Genomic DNA, 15296 nt, shown 5'->3' on the forward strand with positions numbered 1-15296 from the left:
CCTGCCAGTGTTGCTATCCTGGTGAAATGCCCCCTCCACCAGGGTGAAACTCCAGAATAGCTGAACTGCAGGATTGTAGATCAAGCAGATCATCTGAGAAAAAACCTCAGCTTGGTCCCACACTCCTGGAACAGTCAGATGTTTGGCAGGAGGAAAATAACCACCCAAACCTTGAATTATTTCTTCAGCTTTAGAAGATAATTTAGGCACACATCTTCATGTCCTCAGGTAAGGGAATATTTTAACAAAGCCACATCATGTTCTAATGTAAAGAAAAAGATTGATAAATTTAGCTCCTGTAAAATTAGCAACTACTGTTCATCGAAAGAAGAACAGTTTGTCACCATTAATAAGTAAAAAAGCAAAACCACAGAGAAGATATTTGCAGCATGAATAACTTGACAAGGGGCTCAAATTTAGAACATACAAAGAACTCATTAAGGAAAAATCAGATAATCTCAAATGACATCAAAACATAAATATAATAAAAGGTGGTCAGCCTCACTAGCTAGCAATTAAATGCAAAGTAAAATAGCATTGGGGATACCACATTATACTGACTGACCTAGCAAACACACCTGACAGTACTAGTTATCAGTGTGGATGTAAAGCAAGGGAGAATCTCACCCTCTGATGGTGGGAATATAAACAGTACCAACACTTTATTAAGTTGAAGATATGCATACCCAGAGACTTTAGCTTCTAGGTGTATGGCATAGAGAAACTCATACTTCAGTGTGCCATAGTGCTCATAAGCATTGAAAGTTTGAAACAGTCCCAGGTCTTTTGTTAGTAGAATGGATAAGTAAATTGTAGTTAATTTATACTTTGGAATACTATATAGTGATGAAAATGAATAGAACTACAGCTGTATACAAAAGCATTAAATAAATTATAAAAATATAGAGTGAACGAAGCTAGTCAGAATATATAGCTTGTGATTCCATTTATATAAGTTCAAAACCAGGCACAATTATACTGTATTGTTTAGAGAAGCAAAATCAAGTGGTAAGAAACTAAAGAAGAGAGAATTCTGGGAAGATGGCAGAGTAGGAAGCACCAAGAATCTTCTCCCCACCTAAACAACAATTGAATTGGCAGAATTTGTCTAATGTTGGAATTCTGCATTCCACTGATTGCTTGAAAATTCTAGGGCAAGACTTGGAAGGTAAATTACAGTTAATTTCAGAGCTGCTCATTCCTCACCTATCAGCCACCTGGCAGGCAGCTATGCACATGTTTTTGGAGCAGCTTGCAGGAACCATGGTGGCAGAAAAGATCCTGTCCTCCAGATATCCAGGATATGCTCTGATTACTGATTGCTTCTGATCACAGAGGTACAAAGAGACAGGCAGCCATTGTTGTTGCAGCTCCTCCCTTCCAAGTGATTTCCAAGGGACTTTAACAGGCCATGGCCTTTTTTCCTTCCCTTCTCTTGCCCTTTTTGGAGCCAGACTTTAAAGACTAGGACATCAAAAAACAACTACAGGGGAAAACAAAACAAAACAAAACTATAGAGACTTTCCTGGCAGTCCAGTGGTTAGGACTCTGCGCTTTCACTGCTGAGGGCCTGGGTTTGATTCCCTGGTCAGGGAACTAAGATGCCACAAGCCACGTGGCATGTCCAAAAAAAAACAAAAACAAAAAACAAAACTACGTTTGCAGGGAAAATTGGAAAGTGAATGTACATTCCCAGGAAAAGGTGCAGAAAAGATCTGAGAAGATCTTAACTTTACATTTCAGGCTGATGCTTAGCACAGATACAGCCTACCACAACCCCCAAAAAACAAAAAAAATAACAAAAAACAGCAAACCCCAGGAAAGGGGGAGAATCTGATTTCCAGCATTATCACCTTGTTAGATTCAAATGTCCAGTCTTCAACAGCAACAAAAAAATCACAGAGCACTCAGTGAAACAGGAAAGTATGGCCTATTCAAAGGAAATAAATAAACGAACAGAAACTATCACTGGAAAAGACCTGATGGCACATCTACTAGACAAAGACTTTAAAACAGCTATCTTAAAATGTTCAGAGAATTAAAGGAAGATATGGAAAAACTCAAAACAATGATGTGTGAATAAAATCTAAATATCAATAAGGAGAGAAAACCTCAAAAGAAACCAAAAAGAAATTCTGGAGCTACAATAACTTGTATTGTGAAATGAAAAACTCACTAGAAGGATTTAAATGCAGATTTGAGCTGGCAGAAGAAATAACTGGTGAACTTGAAGATAGAAAAATGGAAGTTATCAAGTCTAAGGAACAGAAAGGAAAATGATTGAAGAAAAGTGAATAGAGCCTGAGGGACCTGTTTGGATACCATTAAGCAGACCAACATACACACTGTGGGAGGCCTAGAAGGAGAAGAAAGGGGCAGAGAGAATATTTGAAGAAATAATGGCTGGAGGGCTTCCCTGGTGGCGCAGTGGTTGAGAGTCCGCCTGCCGATGCAGGGGACACGGGTTCATGCCCCGGTCCAGGAAGATCCCACGTGCCACAGAGCAGCTGGGCCCGTGAGCCATGGCCACTGAGCCTGCGCCCGGAGCCCGTGCTGCGCAACGGGAGAGGCCACAACAGTGAGAGGCCCTTGTACCACACACACAAAAATAATAATGGCTGGAAACATCTCAAATTTGATGAAAGACAAACATCTAATAAGCTCAGTGATCTCCAACTAAGGTGAACTCTGAGAGACTCAGAGACTCCCATTATAATCAAACTTATAAAAGGCAAAGACAAAGAATTTTGAAAACAGCAAGAGAAAAGTGACTCATCACATACAAGGGTCCTAAATAAGGTTGTCAGCAGATTTCTCATCAGAAACTTTGGAGGCCAGAAGGCAGAGAGACAATATATTCAAAGTGCTGAAATAAAAAGTGTCAACCAAGAATCATATATCCAGTAAAACTGTTTTTCAAAAATGAGGGAGAAATTAAGACATTTCCAGATAAACAAAAGCTGAGGGAATAGACCTGCCCTGTAAGAAATGCTCAAGCGAGTCTTACAAGGTAAAATCGGAGGACCCTAGGCAGTAACTGCAAGCAGTATGAAGAAATAAAGATCTCAGTAAAGGTAAATACATGGGGATGTATAAAAGCTAGTAGTATTGTAACAATGGTTTGTAACTGCACTTTTTGTTTTCTACATAATTTAAGAGACTGATACATTACTAAAAACAGTTATTGGTCTAAAACTTGGTATTACTTGGTATTGGTTTGTAACTCCAAGTCCTCTTTTCTACGTAATTTAAGAGACTAATGCATTTAAAAGAATGATTAGTTCATGTTTTTGAGCACACAGTTTATTAAGATGTAATTTTATGATGACAACGACAACCAAAAGAGGTGAGGATAGTGCTGTAAAGGAGAAGAGTTTTTGTATGTTATTGAAGTTAAGCTGATGTAAATTCAAATTAGATTGTTACAACTTTACCATGGTAAATGTAATCCCTATGGTAACTATTAAGAGAATAGCTATAGAATATAAACAAAAGAAAATGAGAAAAAAAATTAAGCATTTTACAACAAAAAATTAAGCACAAAATAAGTAATATAGGAAATGAGGGACCAAAAAGCTATAAGTCATATGAAAAAAATAACACAATGACAGAAGTAAGTCCCTCCTTATCAATAATTGCTTTAAATGTAAATGAATTAACTGTCCAGTTAAAGACAGAGATTGACAGGATGGATAAAAACATGATCCAGTTATATGCTATCTATAAGCAAGTCACTTTAGATCCAAAGACACAAATAGATTGAAAGTGAAAGGATGGAAAAATATATCCTATGCAAATAGTAACTAACTAAAACAGAGCAGAGGTGGCTACTCTAATATCAGACAAAATAGACTTTAAATCAAAAAAGGTTACCAGGATGTGGGGGGGGTGAATTGGAAGATTGCGATTGACGTATATACACTAGTATGTGTAAAATAGATAACTAATGAGAACCTACGGTATAGCACAGGGAACCCTACTTGGTGCTCTATGGTGACCCAAATGGGAAGGAAATCCAAAAAAGAGGGGATATATGTATATGTATGGCTGATTCACTTTGCTGTACAGCAGAAACTGACACAGCAGTGTAAAGCAACTATACTCCAATTTAAAAAAAAAAAAGGTTACAAGAGACAAAGAAGTACATTACATATTTTTTTAACTTTTTATTTTATATTGGAGTATAGCCAGTTAACAATGTTGTGATAGTTTCAGGTACACAGCAAAGTGACTCAGCCATACATATACATGTATCCAGTCTCCCCTAAGTTCCCCTTCCATCCAGGCTGCCACATAACATTGAGCAGAGTTCCCTGTGCTATACAGTAGGTCCTTGTTGGTTATCCATTTTAAATATAGCAGTGTGTACATGTCCATCCCAAACTCCCTAACTCTCCCTTTCCCCCCGGTAACCATAAGTTCATTCTCTAAGTCTGTGAGTCTGTTTCTGTTTTGTAAGTAAGTTCATTTGGGTCATTTCTTTTTAGATTCCGCATATAAGGGATATCATACAATATTTTTCTTTCTCTGTCTGATTTAAGGAAGTACATTACATATTAATAAAAGGTTAAATACAACAAGTAGATACAACACTTATAAATATCCATGCACCTATTAACATAACAGCAAAATATATGGAGCAAAAAATGACAGAAGTGAAGGGTACTGTAGATACCTCTGCAATACTGAAGGAAACAGTAGAGAGCTCTATAATAATAGTTGGGGACTTCAGTACTCCATTCTTAATAATGGGTAGAACAGACAGAAGATAAGGAAATAGAGGACTTAAACAACACATTGACCTTCTAGATCTAACAGACATATACGGAACACTCTACCCAACAGGAACAGCATACACATTCTTCTCAAGTGCCCAAGGGACATTTTCCAGGATAAGACCATATGTTAGGCCACAGATTAAGTGATATCATCTGACCACAATGGGGTAAATCTAGAAACCAACAACAGAGGATGTGAAAATTCACAAATTTATGGAAACTAAGCACACATTTTCACAACCAGTGGACGAAGGAAGACATCACAAGGGAAACTAGAAAATACTTAGAAATGAATGAAAACAAAATCACAACCATACCAAAACTCAGGGGACACAGTGAAAGCACTGCTAAGGGGCAGATTTATAGCTTTAGATGCTTTCTTTAACAAGAAAGATAGCACATCAACAACCTAACTTTACAGCTTAAGGAACTAGAAAAAGAAGAAACTGAACCCAAAGCTAGCAGAAGGAAGGAAATAATAAAATTTAGAGTTGAGAAAAGGAAATAGAGAATAGAAAAGCAATAGAGGGAATCAATGAAGCCAGAAGATCACCAAAATTGACAAACCTTTAAGTAGACTAAGAAAAAAAGAAAGAAGACTCAAATGACTAAAATCAGAAACAGGGACTTCCCTGGTGGTCCAATGGTTAAGAATCTGCCTTCCAGTGCAGGGGACGTGGGTTTGATCCCTGGTCAGGAAACTGGGATCCCACATGCCATGGGGCAATTGGACCCACGTGCTGCATCCACTGAGCATGTGGGTCACAACTAGAGAGGCTGCATGCTACAACTACTGAGCCCTCGCGCCACAGTGAGGAGCCCGCGTGCCCTGGCAGAGGATCCCATGTGCCGCAATGAAGATTCCAACGAAGATCCCACGTGCTGCAGCTGAAACCCAATGCAGCCAAAAATAAAATAAATAAATAAATACTTTTTAAAAATAAAAGAATCAGAAACAAAAATGGGGACATAACTACCAATTCCACCCAAATAAAAAGGATTATAAGATGGTATTATGAACAATTGTACTCCAACAAATTGGATAACCTAGATGGACAAATTCCTTGAAACACAAAACCTAACAAGATGAAATCATGAAGAAGTAGAAAATCTGAAATGACCTATAACTAGCACAGAGATTGAATCAGTAATCAAAAATTTTCTGACAGAGAAAAGCCCTGGACTCGATGGTTTCACTGGTGAATTCTATCAAACATTTAAAGAAGAACTAGGGGCTTCCCTGGTGGTTCAGTGCTAAAGAATCCACCTTACAATTCAGGGAATGCGGGTCTGATCCCTGGTCAGGGGACTAAGATCCCACATGCCGCAGGGCAACTGAGCCAGCATGCCACAACTACTGAGCTCACATGCCTCAACAAGACCAAAAGTCAGACAAAGACACTAACAAGAAAAGAATACTACAGACTAGTATCCATTATGAACTTGATGTAGATATTTTCAGCAAAATAACTAGCAAATCAAATTCAGTAGCATATTAAATGGATCATATACCATGGCCAAGTAGGATTTCTTTGGAATGCAAGGATGATTCAACATATGAAAATCATTGTTATACATGACGTTAACAGAAAGAAAAAGAAAACCCACCTGATCATCTCAGTGCAGAACAAGCATTTGAGAAAATTTAACACCCTTTCATGATAGAAACATGCAACAAAGTAGGAACAGAAGGAAACTTCCTCAACATACTAAAAGCCATATATGAATAACCTACAATGAACATCATACTCAGTGATGAAAGGTTTTACTCTGAGTTCAGGAACACAGGAAGGATGTCTGCTTTTGCCACTTCTATTCAACACAGTACTGGAAGTTCTAGATTGAACAATTAGGCAAGAAAAAGAATAAAAGACATTCAAACTAGAAAGAAAGAGGTAAACTTACGCCTGTTTGCAGATTGTATGATCTTATATGTAGAAAACCCTAAACATTACATAAAAAACTACTTGAGAGACTTCCCTGGTGGTCTAGTGGTTAAGAATCTTCTTTCCAGTGCAGGGGACACAGACTCGATCCCTAGTCAGGGAACTAAAATCCCACATGCCATGGGGCCACTAAGCCCACGCCACAACTGCAGAGCCCACGTGCTCTGGAGCCTGCACGCCACAACTAGAGAGCCCACGTGCCACAACTACTGAGCCCGCACGCCACAACTAGAGAGAAGCCCGCACGCCACAACAAAGATCCCACGTGCCGCAACGAAAGATCCCACGTGCCGCAACTAAGACCCAACGCAGCCAAAAGATTAAATAAATAAATACATATTTTAAAAAAAACTATTTGAACTAATAAATGAATTTTGTAAAGTAGGATGCAAAGTCAACAGACATAAATCAGTCACAGACTTCCCTGGTGGTCCAGTGGGTAAGACTGCATGTTCCTAATGCCAGGGGCCTGGGTTCAATCCCTGGTCAGGGAACTGGATCCTGCACGCATGCTGCAACTAAGAGTTCTCATGCTGCAACTAAGAAGTCCACATGCCGCGGTTGAGTCTGCATACTGCAACTTAGAAGCCATCATGCCACAATTAAAGATCCTGCATGCCGCAGTGAATATCCCACCTGCTGCAACTAAGACCTGGTGCAGCCAAAATAAATAAATAAATATTTAAAAATAAATAAAAATAAAATGGTAATCTTTAACAAAAATCAGTTGCATTTTCTACACTAACAGTGAACAATTTGAAAAAGAAATTACAAAACAATTCCATTTACAAGTAGCATCAAAAAGAATAAAATATTTAGCAGTTAACTTAATCAAGGAGGTAGAATACTTGTACAATGAAAACTATAAAACATTGCTGAAAGAAATTAAAGAGGATATAAATGAATGGAACCACATCCCCCCATTCATGGATTGGAAAACTTACTATTGTTAAAAAGTCAGTACTCCCCAAAGTAATTTATAGATTCAGTGCAATCCCTATCAAAGCCCCAATGACATTTTTTTTTTGCAGCAATAGAAAAAAAAATCCTAAAATTCATATGGAATCTCAGGGAACCTCAAATAGCCAAAACAGTCTTGAAAAAAAATGAACAAAGCAGGAGGACTCATACTTCCTGTTTTCAAAGCTTACTACAAAACAACAGTAATATAAACAGTATGTTATTGACATAAAGATAGGTATAGAGACCAGTGGAATAGAATAGAAAGCTCAGAAATAAACCCTCGTACATATGGTCAAATGATTTTTGACAAGGGTGTCAAGGCTATTCAATGGGGAAAAGACAGTCTTTTCAACAAATGGTGCTGGGAAAACTGAATATCCCAATGCAAAAGAATGAAGTTGGACCCTTAGCTAACACTATATTCAAAAATTAACTCAAAATGGACCTAAATATATGACCTAAAACAATAAAACACTTAGAAGAAAACATAGGGCAAAAGTTTCATGACGTTGAATTTAGCAGTGATTTCTTAGATATGACACCAAAGGCACAGGCAACAAAAGAATAAAAATAGACAAGTTGGATTTCATGAAAATTTAAAAATTTTGTGCATTAAAAGACACTATCCACAGAGTAAGAAGGCAACCCACAAAATGGGAGAAAAGATTTGCAAGTCGTGTATCTGGTAAGAGATTTATAATATCCAGAATATATAGAGAACTCCTAAAACTTAACAACAACAAAAAATCAATTTTAAAATTTAATAGACATTTCTCCAGAGAAGATATTCCAATGTCCAGAAAGCACATGAAAAGATGCTCAGTATCACTAATCATCAGGGAAGAATGCAAGTCAAAACTAAAAGGAGATACCCATTAGGATGGCTGTTATCAAAAAATAGAAAATAACAAGGATGTGGAGAAATCTGAATCCTTGTTCACTATTGGTAGGAACGTAAAACGGTACAGCTGTTGTGGGAAAGAGTATGGCAATTCCTTAAATCAATTAAAAATAAGAATACCATATGATCCAGCAATTCCACTTCTGAATGGAATTATATGCCAAAGAACTGAAAGCAGGGACTGAAACAGGTATTTGTGTACCTATTTTCATAGCAGCGTTATTTACAATGGCTAAAACTTGGAAGCAACTTAAGTGTCCATCAGTGGATGAATGAATACACGAAATGTAGTATATACATACAATGCAATATTATTCAACCTCTAAAGGAAGGAAATTCTGACATATGCTACAACATGGATGAACCTTGAAGATCTTACGCTAAGTGAAATAAGTCAGTTATAAAAAGATATACTGTTTGATTCTACTTACATGAAATACTTAAGAGCAGTCAAAATCATAGAGACAGAAAGTAGAATGGTGGTTGCCAGGGGCTGGGGAGAAGAGGCAGCTGGAGTTAGTGTTTAATGGATATAGTATTTCAGTTTGGGAAGATGAAAAGAATGGTTCGGAGCAAGGAGGAAAATCTGAGGAGATGATGATTGTGGAGGTGGAGAGGAATGGAATGAGGAATCTGTTAAGCTATGTCTTAATTTAGTCAAGAAGTTTAGCAGAAAGAAGAGAAAAGGTCATGCTGTGTATATAGGACCATAACTATATTACTTTCCTATCTATTTATGTTAGTTACTGTACTTTTAATGCCTTGCTGTTGTATTCTATTTTAGACTTTGGAGTTAGTGCTTTTTTAGCAACTGGTGGTGACATTACGCGAAATAAAGTTAGGAAAACCTTTGTTGGAACCCCTTGCTGGATGGCGCCTGAAGTTATGGAACAGGTACTGTGTCTTTTGTCTTTTTAAAACGATTTGGCGTTTTGTTACAAAATTGAAAAAATTGAGTAGTGTTTGCTTTTGTTTGTTCTACTAGGTTAGCTTTGGGAAGTATGTCTCTGTTCCTTAAGACTGGTCCGTGCTTAAAAAAAAAACAGGAAAACTCTACAATCTTAACAACGGACATATGAATCTCAAGATTTATACAAAAGGCAACCTAAGGAATAATATAATCAAGATTGATTTAATGCTAATATCCTTAGTACAAATTAAATGACCTGACTTTTTTTACATGTAGTTTCATTGCTATGGCTCTTGAAGGACTAGTTTTCTCCAAGTCCCTCTTTCCGAGTTGTCAAACAAACTGTAGTCTGATGTCGCTCATCCCATCACCTAATGGAAACTGCTATTCCTCCAATCCAGTGCTCATTTTTTTGCTCCTTGTTTCGTTCTCTTTGTGGCATTTGAAACTGTTGACCTTTTCCCCGTTTACTCACATCCTTAGCTTCCTCATTCTTCATCTACTTGTCGGGCCATTTCTCTGGCTTCTCTTCTGGCTTTCCTTCTACTGCTAAATGACACTGCTCCCCAGCACCTTGTTTCTGACTCTTCTATTCTCTGACGACACATACTATTTTCATCTCCACTTCCCACCTGTTCATTATTTCTAAATTATATCCAGTCGAGTCTTCTTTTTTAAGCCTCTGGATAGATATTTCCAATTCCCTATAGATGTTTTACATAAATGTCTTATGTCAAACTCAGTATGTAGAACTGAATCTACTTTTTATTCTGTTACAATAAAATACAATACAGTACAGGCCTGTATTGACCCTGTTGGTGAGGGAAGGCTTCCCATGCTAGGGTTATGGGGATGGCTGAACGCACAGCACCTGACACTGGACCTAATGAGATTGACAGCAGTTTATTATTTGTATGTACACATATCTGGAGGCAGAGGACACTGCATGCCCCACAGGGTTGCACTTAGGAAGGAAAAGAACAAACAGTTGCTGTAGGAGACAGGCTTTGTAGTATCAAGAGAGTGATATGCCCTTTGGTTTCCTTGTGAAGGTGTGATTGGCTTGTTTGAACAATTCTGACGGCTGGCAGGGAAACCTGCTACTCAGGAATAAACAGGAACTGTACCTGATCCATTTGATATGCAGGGTTGTTGGGCCTAGGGGGCCTTCTCCTTGGGAGGAGACCGGGGAAGGGAACTTTCGCTTAGGTCAGTAGAGGTCCTCCTGTTTACCCAATGTTGAAGCAGCACGTAATAAGGAGCTTTAATTTTAGGTCTCAAACCACACACTCCCCAAACCTGTTTCTCCTCCTATATTGCTTAGGATAGAAAATTTAAATATTTAATTATATAACATGCTGGTGACAGTATAAAGGAGAGAAATTTGGCAACATATTCACACCAACAACTTTAAAAATATTCTCACCCTTGGTAACTTTTTTCATTCTAAAAATTAAGATGATAAAACAATACCATAACACAGAGGAATTAATGGGGAGGGTGTGGGACATACATGTAATGGAGTGTTACGCAGCCATAAAAAGGAACAAAATTGGGTCATTTGTAGAGATGTGGATGGACCTGGAGACTGTCATACAGAGTGGGGTGAGTCAGAAAAAGAAAAACATTAACGCATATATGTGAAATCTAGAAAAATGGTGTAGATGATCTTATTTGCAAAGCAGAGATAGAGACACAGATGTGGAGAACAGGCATGTGGACGCCAAGGGGGAAGGGGGGGTGGGATGAACTGGAAGATTGGGATTGATATATATACACTATTGATACTGTGTATAAAATAGATAACTAATAAGAACCTACTGTGTAGCACAAGGAACTCTACTCAGTGCTCTCTGGTGACCTAAGTGGGAAGGAAATCCAAAAAAAAGGGGAGATATGTATACGTGTGGCTGATTCACTTTGCTGTACAGTAGAAACTAGCACGGCATTGTGAAGCAACTATACTCCAATAAAAATTAATTTAAAAAAAGAAAAAAACAATACCATAACATAGGAAATTGGGAAAACTATGCCTAAGACTGCCTAACATTTTTTTTTGTTCTAGTTCTTTCTAGTTTTTTTCTTTAATAGGCTATATATCTGTTTGTAATAGGATCAGAACTTATGAAAACTTTTGTAATCGTTTTTCTTCATAAGTGCTTTATCATATAACATCATAAAGTGGTTTTCCATATTTTCGTATAGAATTCATTAATTTTGCTTTTAGTTGAGTGTATAATATTTTTTTAAGTGAATATACCATACTTAACTATTTGCCCATTGTTGATGAACATTCATTCAGTTTTCTTTCTTTCCTTTTCTTTTTTCCTCTTACCAAGTATATTTGGCTTTTGCCAACTTTAGATTATATTTTATTGGCTTAAAATTTATGGTTCTTGATACATATTAGAAGCTACCTTTTAAAAGTGCTTTTAGGGTGGTAAAAATAATCTTGTACATCTCTCTGTTCTGTACAGGTCCGGGGTTATGATTTTAAAGCTGACATCTGGAGTTTTGGGATCACAGCAATTGAACTGGCCACAGGGGCAGCTCCTTATCATAAGTATCCGCCAATGAAGGTGAAGCTCATATTCAAAATACTACCCCAGCTCATGCCTCAATTCTCTTTCAGAGCCTTACTTCATTTGGCATTCTTTTTTTGTTGTTGTTCTCCTTCACTTTATTTATTTATTTATTTAACATCTTTATTGGAGTATAATTGCTTTACAATGGTGTGTTAGTTTCTGCTTTATAACAAAGTGAATCAGCTGTGCAATACATATATCCCCATATCTCCTCCCTCTTGCATCTCCCTCCCACCCTCCCTATACCACCCCTTTAGATGGTCACAAAGCACCGAGCTGATCTCCCTGTGCTATGTGGCTGCTTCCCACTAGCTAGCTTTTTTTTTTTTTTTTTTTTTTTGCGGTATGCGGGCCTCTCACTGTTGTGGCCTCTCCTGTTGCGGAGCACAGGCTCCGGACGCACAGGCTCAGCGGCCATGGCTCACGGGCCCAGCCGCTCCGCGGCTTGTGGGATCCTCCCAGACCAGGGCATGAGCCCGTGGCCCCTGCATCGGCAGGCGGACTCTCAACCACTGCGCCACCAGGGAAACCCTAGCTAGCTATTTTACATTTGGTAGTGTATATATGTCCATGCCACTCTCTCACTTCATCCCAGCTTACCCTTCATCCCACCCCATGTCCTCAAGTCCATTCTCTACATCTGCATCTTTATTCCTGTCCTGCCCTTGGGTTCTTCAGAACCTTGTTTTTTTTAAAGATTCCATATATATGTGTTAGCATACAGTATTTGTTTTTCTCTTCCTGACTTACTTCACTCTGTGTGACAGACTCTGGGTCCATCCACCTCACTACAAATAACTCAATTTCGTTTCTTTTTATGACTGAGTAATACTCCATTGTATATATGTGCCACATTTTCTTTATCCATTCATCTGTCGATGGACACTTAGGTTGATTCCATGTCCTGGCTATTGTAAATAGAGCTGCAGTGAACATTGTGGTGCATGACTCTTTTTGAATTATGTTTTGCTCAGAGTATATGCCCAGTAGTGGGATTGCTGGGTCATATGGTAGTTCTATTTTTAGTTTTTTAATGAACCTCCATACTGTTCTCCATAGTGGCTGTATCAATTTACATTCCCACCAGCAGTACAAGAGGGTCCCCTTTTCTCCACACCCTCTCCAGCATTTATTGTTTGTACAGTTTTTGATGATGGCCATTCTGACCGGTGTGAGGTGATACCTCATTGTAGTTTTGATTTGCTTTTCTCTAATGATTAGTGATGTTGAGCATCCTTTCATGTGTTTGTTGGCAATCTGTATCTTCTTTGGAGAAATGTCTTTTTAGGTCTTCTGCCCATTTTTGGATTGGGTTGTTTGTTTTTTTGATATTGAGCTGCATGAGCTGCTTGTAAGTTTTGGAGATTAATCCTTTGTCAGTTGCTTCATTTGCAAATATTTTCTCCCATTCTGAGGGTTGTCTTTTTGTCCTGTTTATGGTTTCCTTTGCTGTGCAAAAGCTTTTAAGTTTCATTAGGTCCCATTTGTTTATTTTTGTTTTTATTTTCATTTCTCTAGGAGATGGGTCAAAAAGGATCTTGCTATGATTTATGTCTATGTTTTCCTCTAAGAGTTTTATAGTGTCTTGCCTTGTATTTAGGTCTTTAATCCATTTTGAGTTTATTTTTGTGTATGGTGTTAGGGAGTGTTCTAATTTCATTCTTTTAATGTAGCTGTCCAGTTTTCCCAGCACCACTTATTGAAGAGGCTGTCTTTTCTCCATTGTATATTCTTGCCTCCTTTGTCAAAAACAAGGTGACCACATGTGTGTGGGTTTATCTCTGGGCTTTCTATCCTGTTCCATTGATCTATATTTCTGGTTTTGTGCCAGTACCATACTGTCTTGATTACTGTAGCTTTGTAGTATAGTCTGAAGTCTGGGAGCCTGATTCGTTTGACATCCTTATCCATAGAATTCTGCCCTGCATTCCTTCTAACTCCTGTAGCAGTTAAAATCTCTATTAGATATTTGGTATTTAGCATTGGGTGACTTTACATTGTAGTTGAGCTTTTTATATGATGACTCACCATCTCCTGACTGTGTAACTAGTTTGATATTAGGATCTGTTGTGTCTTATTTTAGGGTGTGTTCCCCACAGTCACTTGTGTAGAACAGCCTCAGTGGGGATGATGATCATTTCTACTTTATAAGGTTGTTGGAAGGGTTACATGTTAATAGTAATTATCACTAACATTGATTCAGCACTTATCTGTGCCAGGCACTGTTTTTAAGTGCTTTTAAGTGTTTGAAGTGCTTTTTATATGTTAAATAAGATCCATGCAAAGTGTTCATGTGCCATACATATATATCATTCTCACTGTTATTGAATAAAAGTTTGCTTTGCAGTAGGACACTAAGCAGCTTTTATTAAAAGGCCTCTTATATCCTGAAGGAGTAGTTACCTGAAACGTAGTTGTTAATCCTAATGCCCCAACATTAGTAATAAATGAGTTTTTTGTGTTTCAAGATGGTCCTGCCAGTACTGTTGGCAGCCATTTTTATCTGTGTGACCCCTTAATTATAATATGCACATGAATTCTATTTGTTTGTAACTGTAGCTGTTGTTTATAGTTCTGCTTGATCACTTTACAAAATGCCCTATGACTGTTTAAATTGGTGACCACCATTGTGAATTTTTGTCATAGTGATATTATTCATATATCTATGTTCTTGGTGCATTTTAGAACCTTTAAAATGTTATTTTGTCCCCTTTAACAATGTAGAGAGGGACAAAACCAGTAAGCAGATAGTATGAAAACCCTCTCTGTATCTGCATATTCAAAACATATGTATATTGACCTATATATTTGATGCGTGAAGGGTTAGTGATATTTTAAGGCCACGGTTTTTTTCTGAAAGGTCAAGATGCCTAGGTGTAAGTGAATATTCACAAGGTTTTGAAAAGGATGGTTTTTTAATAACTGTAAGGTGGGAGGCTATTTTTAGGTCCAAGAAATGGCTTATTTTTAAAAAGAGGTGGGGGAGGAAGATGAGGTTTACTTTATATCATTGTAGGCAGTGACTCCTGCAGTTGTAGCCAGACATACACATGTTAACCTATTTGCTCAAAACGAGAAATACTGCCAATCTTAGTAGTTCCCTTTCAGTAAATATAAATTGAATCTGAATAGCAAGTAATAATTCTGATTATAGCCTTTTAATTTTGGTGTTGACTTTGTGCTCAGAAAAATGGCTTATACTTTTATTAAAAA

The 15296-nt window shown here is 37.8% G+C and overlaps 1 protein-coding gene across 8 annotated transcripts in view; it reads left to right on the forward strand.

The window, feature by feature from the left end:
• OXSR1 (oxidative stress responsive kinase 1) overlaps positions 1–15296 on the forward strand; it is a 101524-nt gene that overhangs the window by 57995 nt on the left and 28233 nt on the right. For all 8 annotated transcript variants that reach the window (XM_089919066.1, XM_089919065.1, XM_089919064.1 and 5 more), the window contains 2 exons: positions 9373–9482; positions 11976–12077. In XM_089919066.1, coding sequence (XP_089775192.1) covers positions 9373–9482; positions 11976–12077 — 212 coding nt within the window. The remainder of the gene's footprint in view (positions 1–9372; positions 9483–11975; positions 12078–15296) is intronic.

This window comes from Delphinapterus leucas, chromosome 10 (genome assembly GCF_059928025.1).
Source record: "Delphinapterus leucas isolate spDelLeu-1000000601 "Yukka" chromosome 10, BTC_Dleu_Yukka2, whole genome shotgun sequence".
In the NCBI taxonomy this organism is placed as follows: Eukaryota; Metazoa; Chordata; class Mammalia; order Artiodactyla; family Monodontidae; genus Delphinapterus; species Delphinapterus leucas.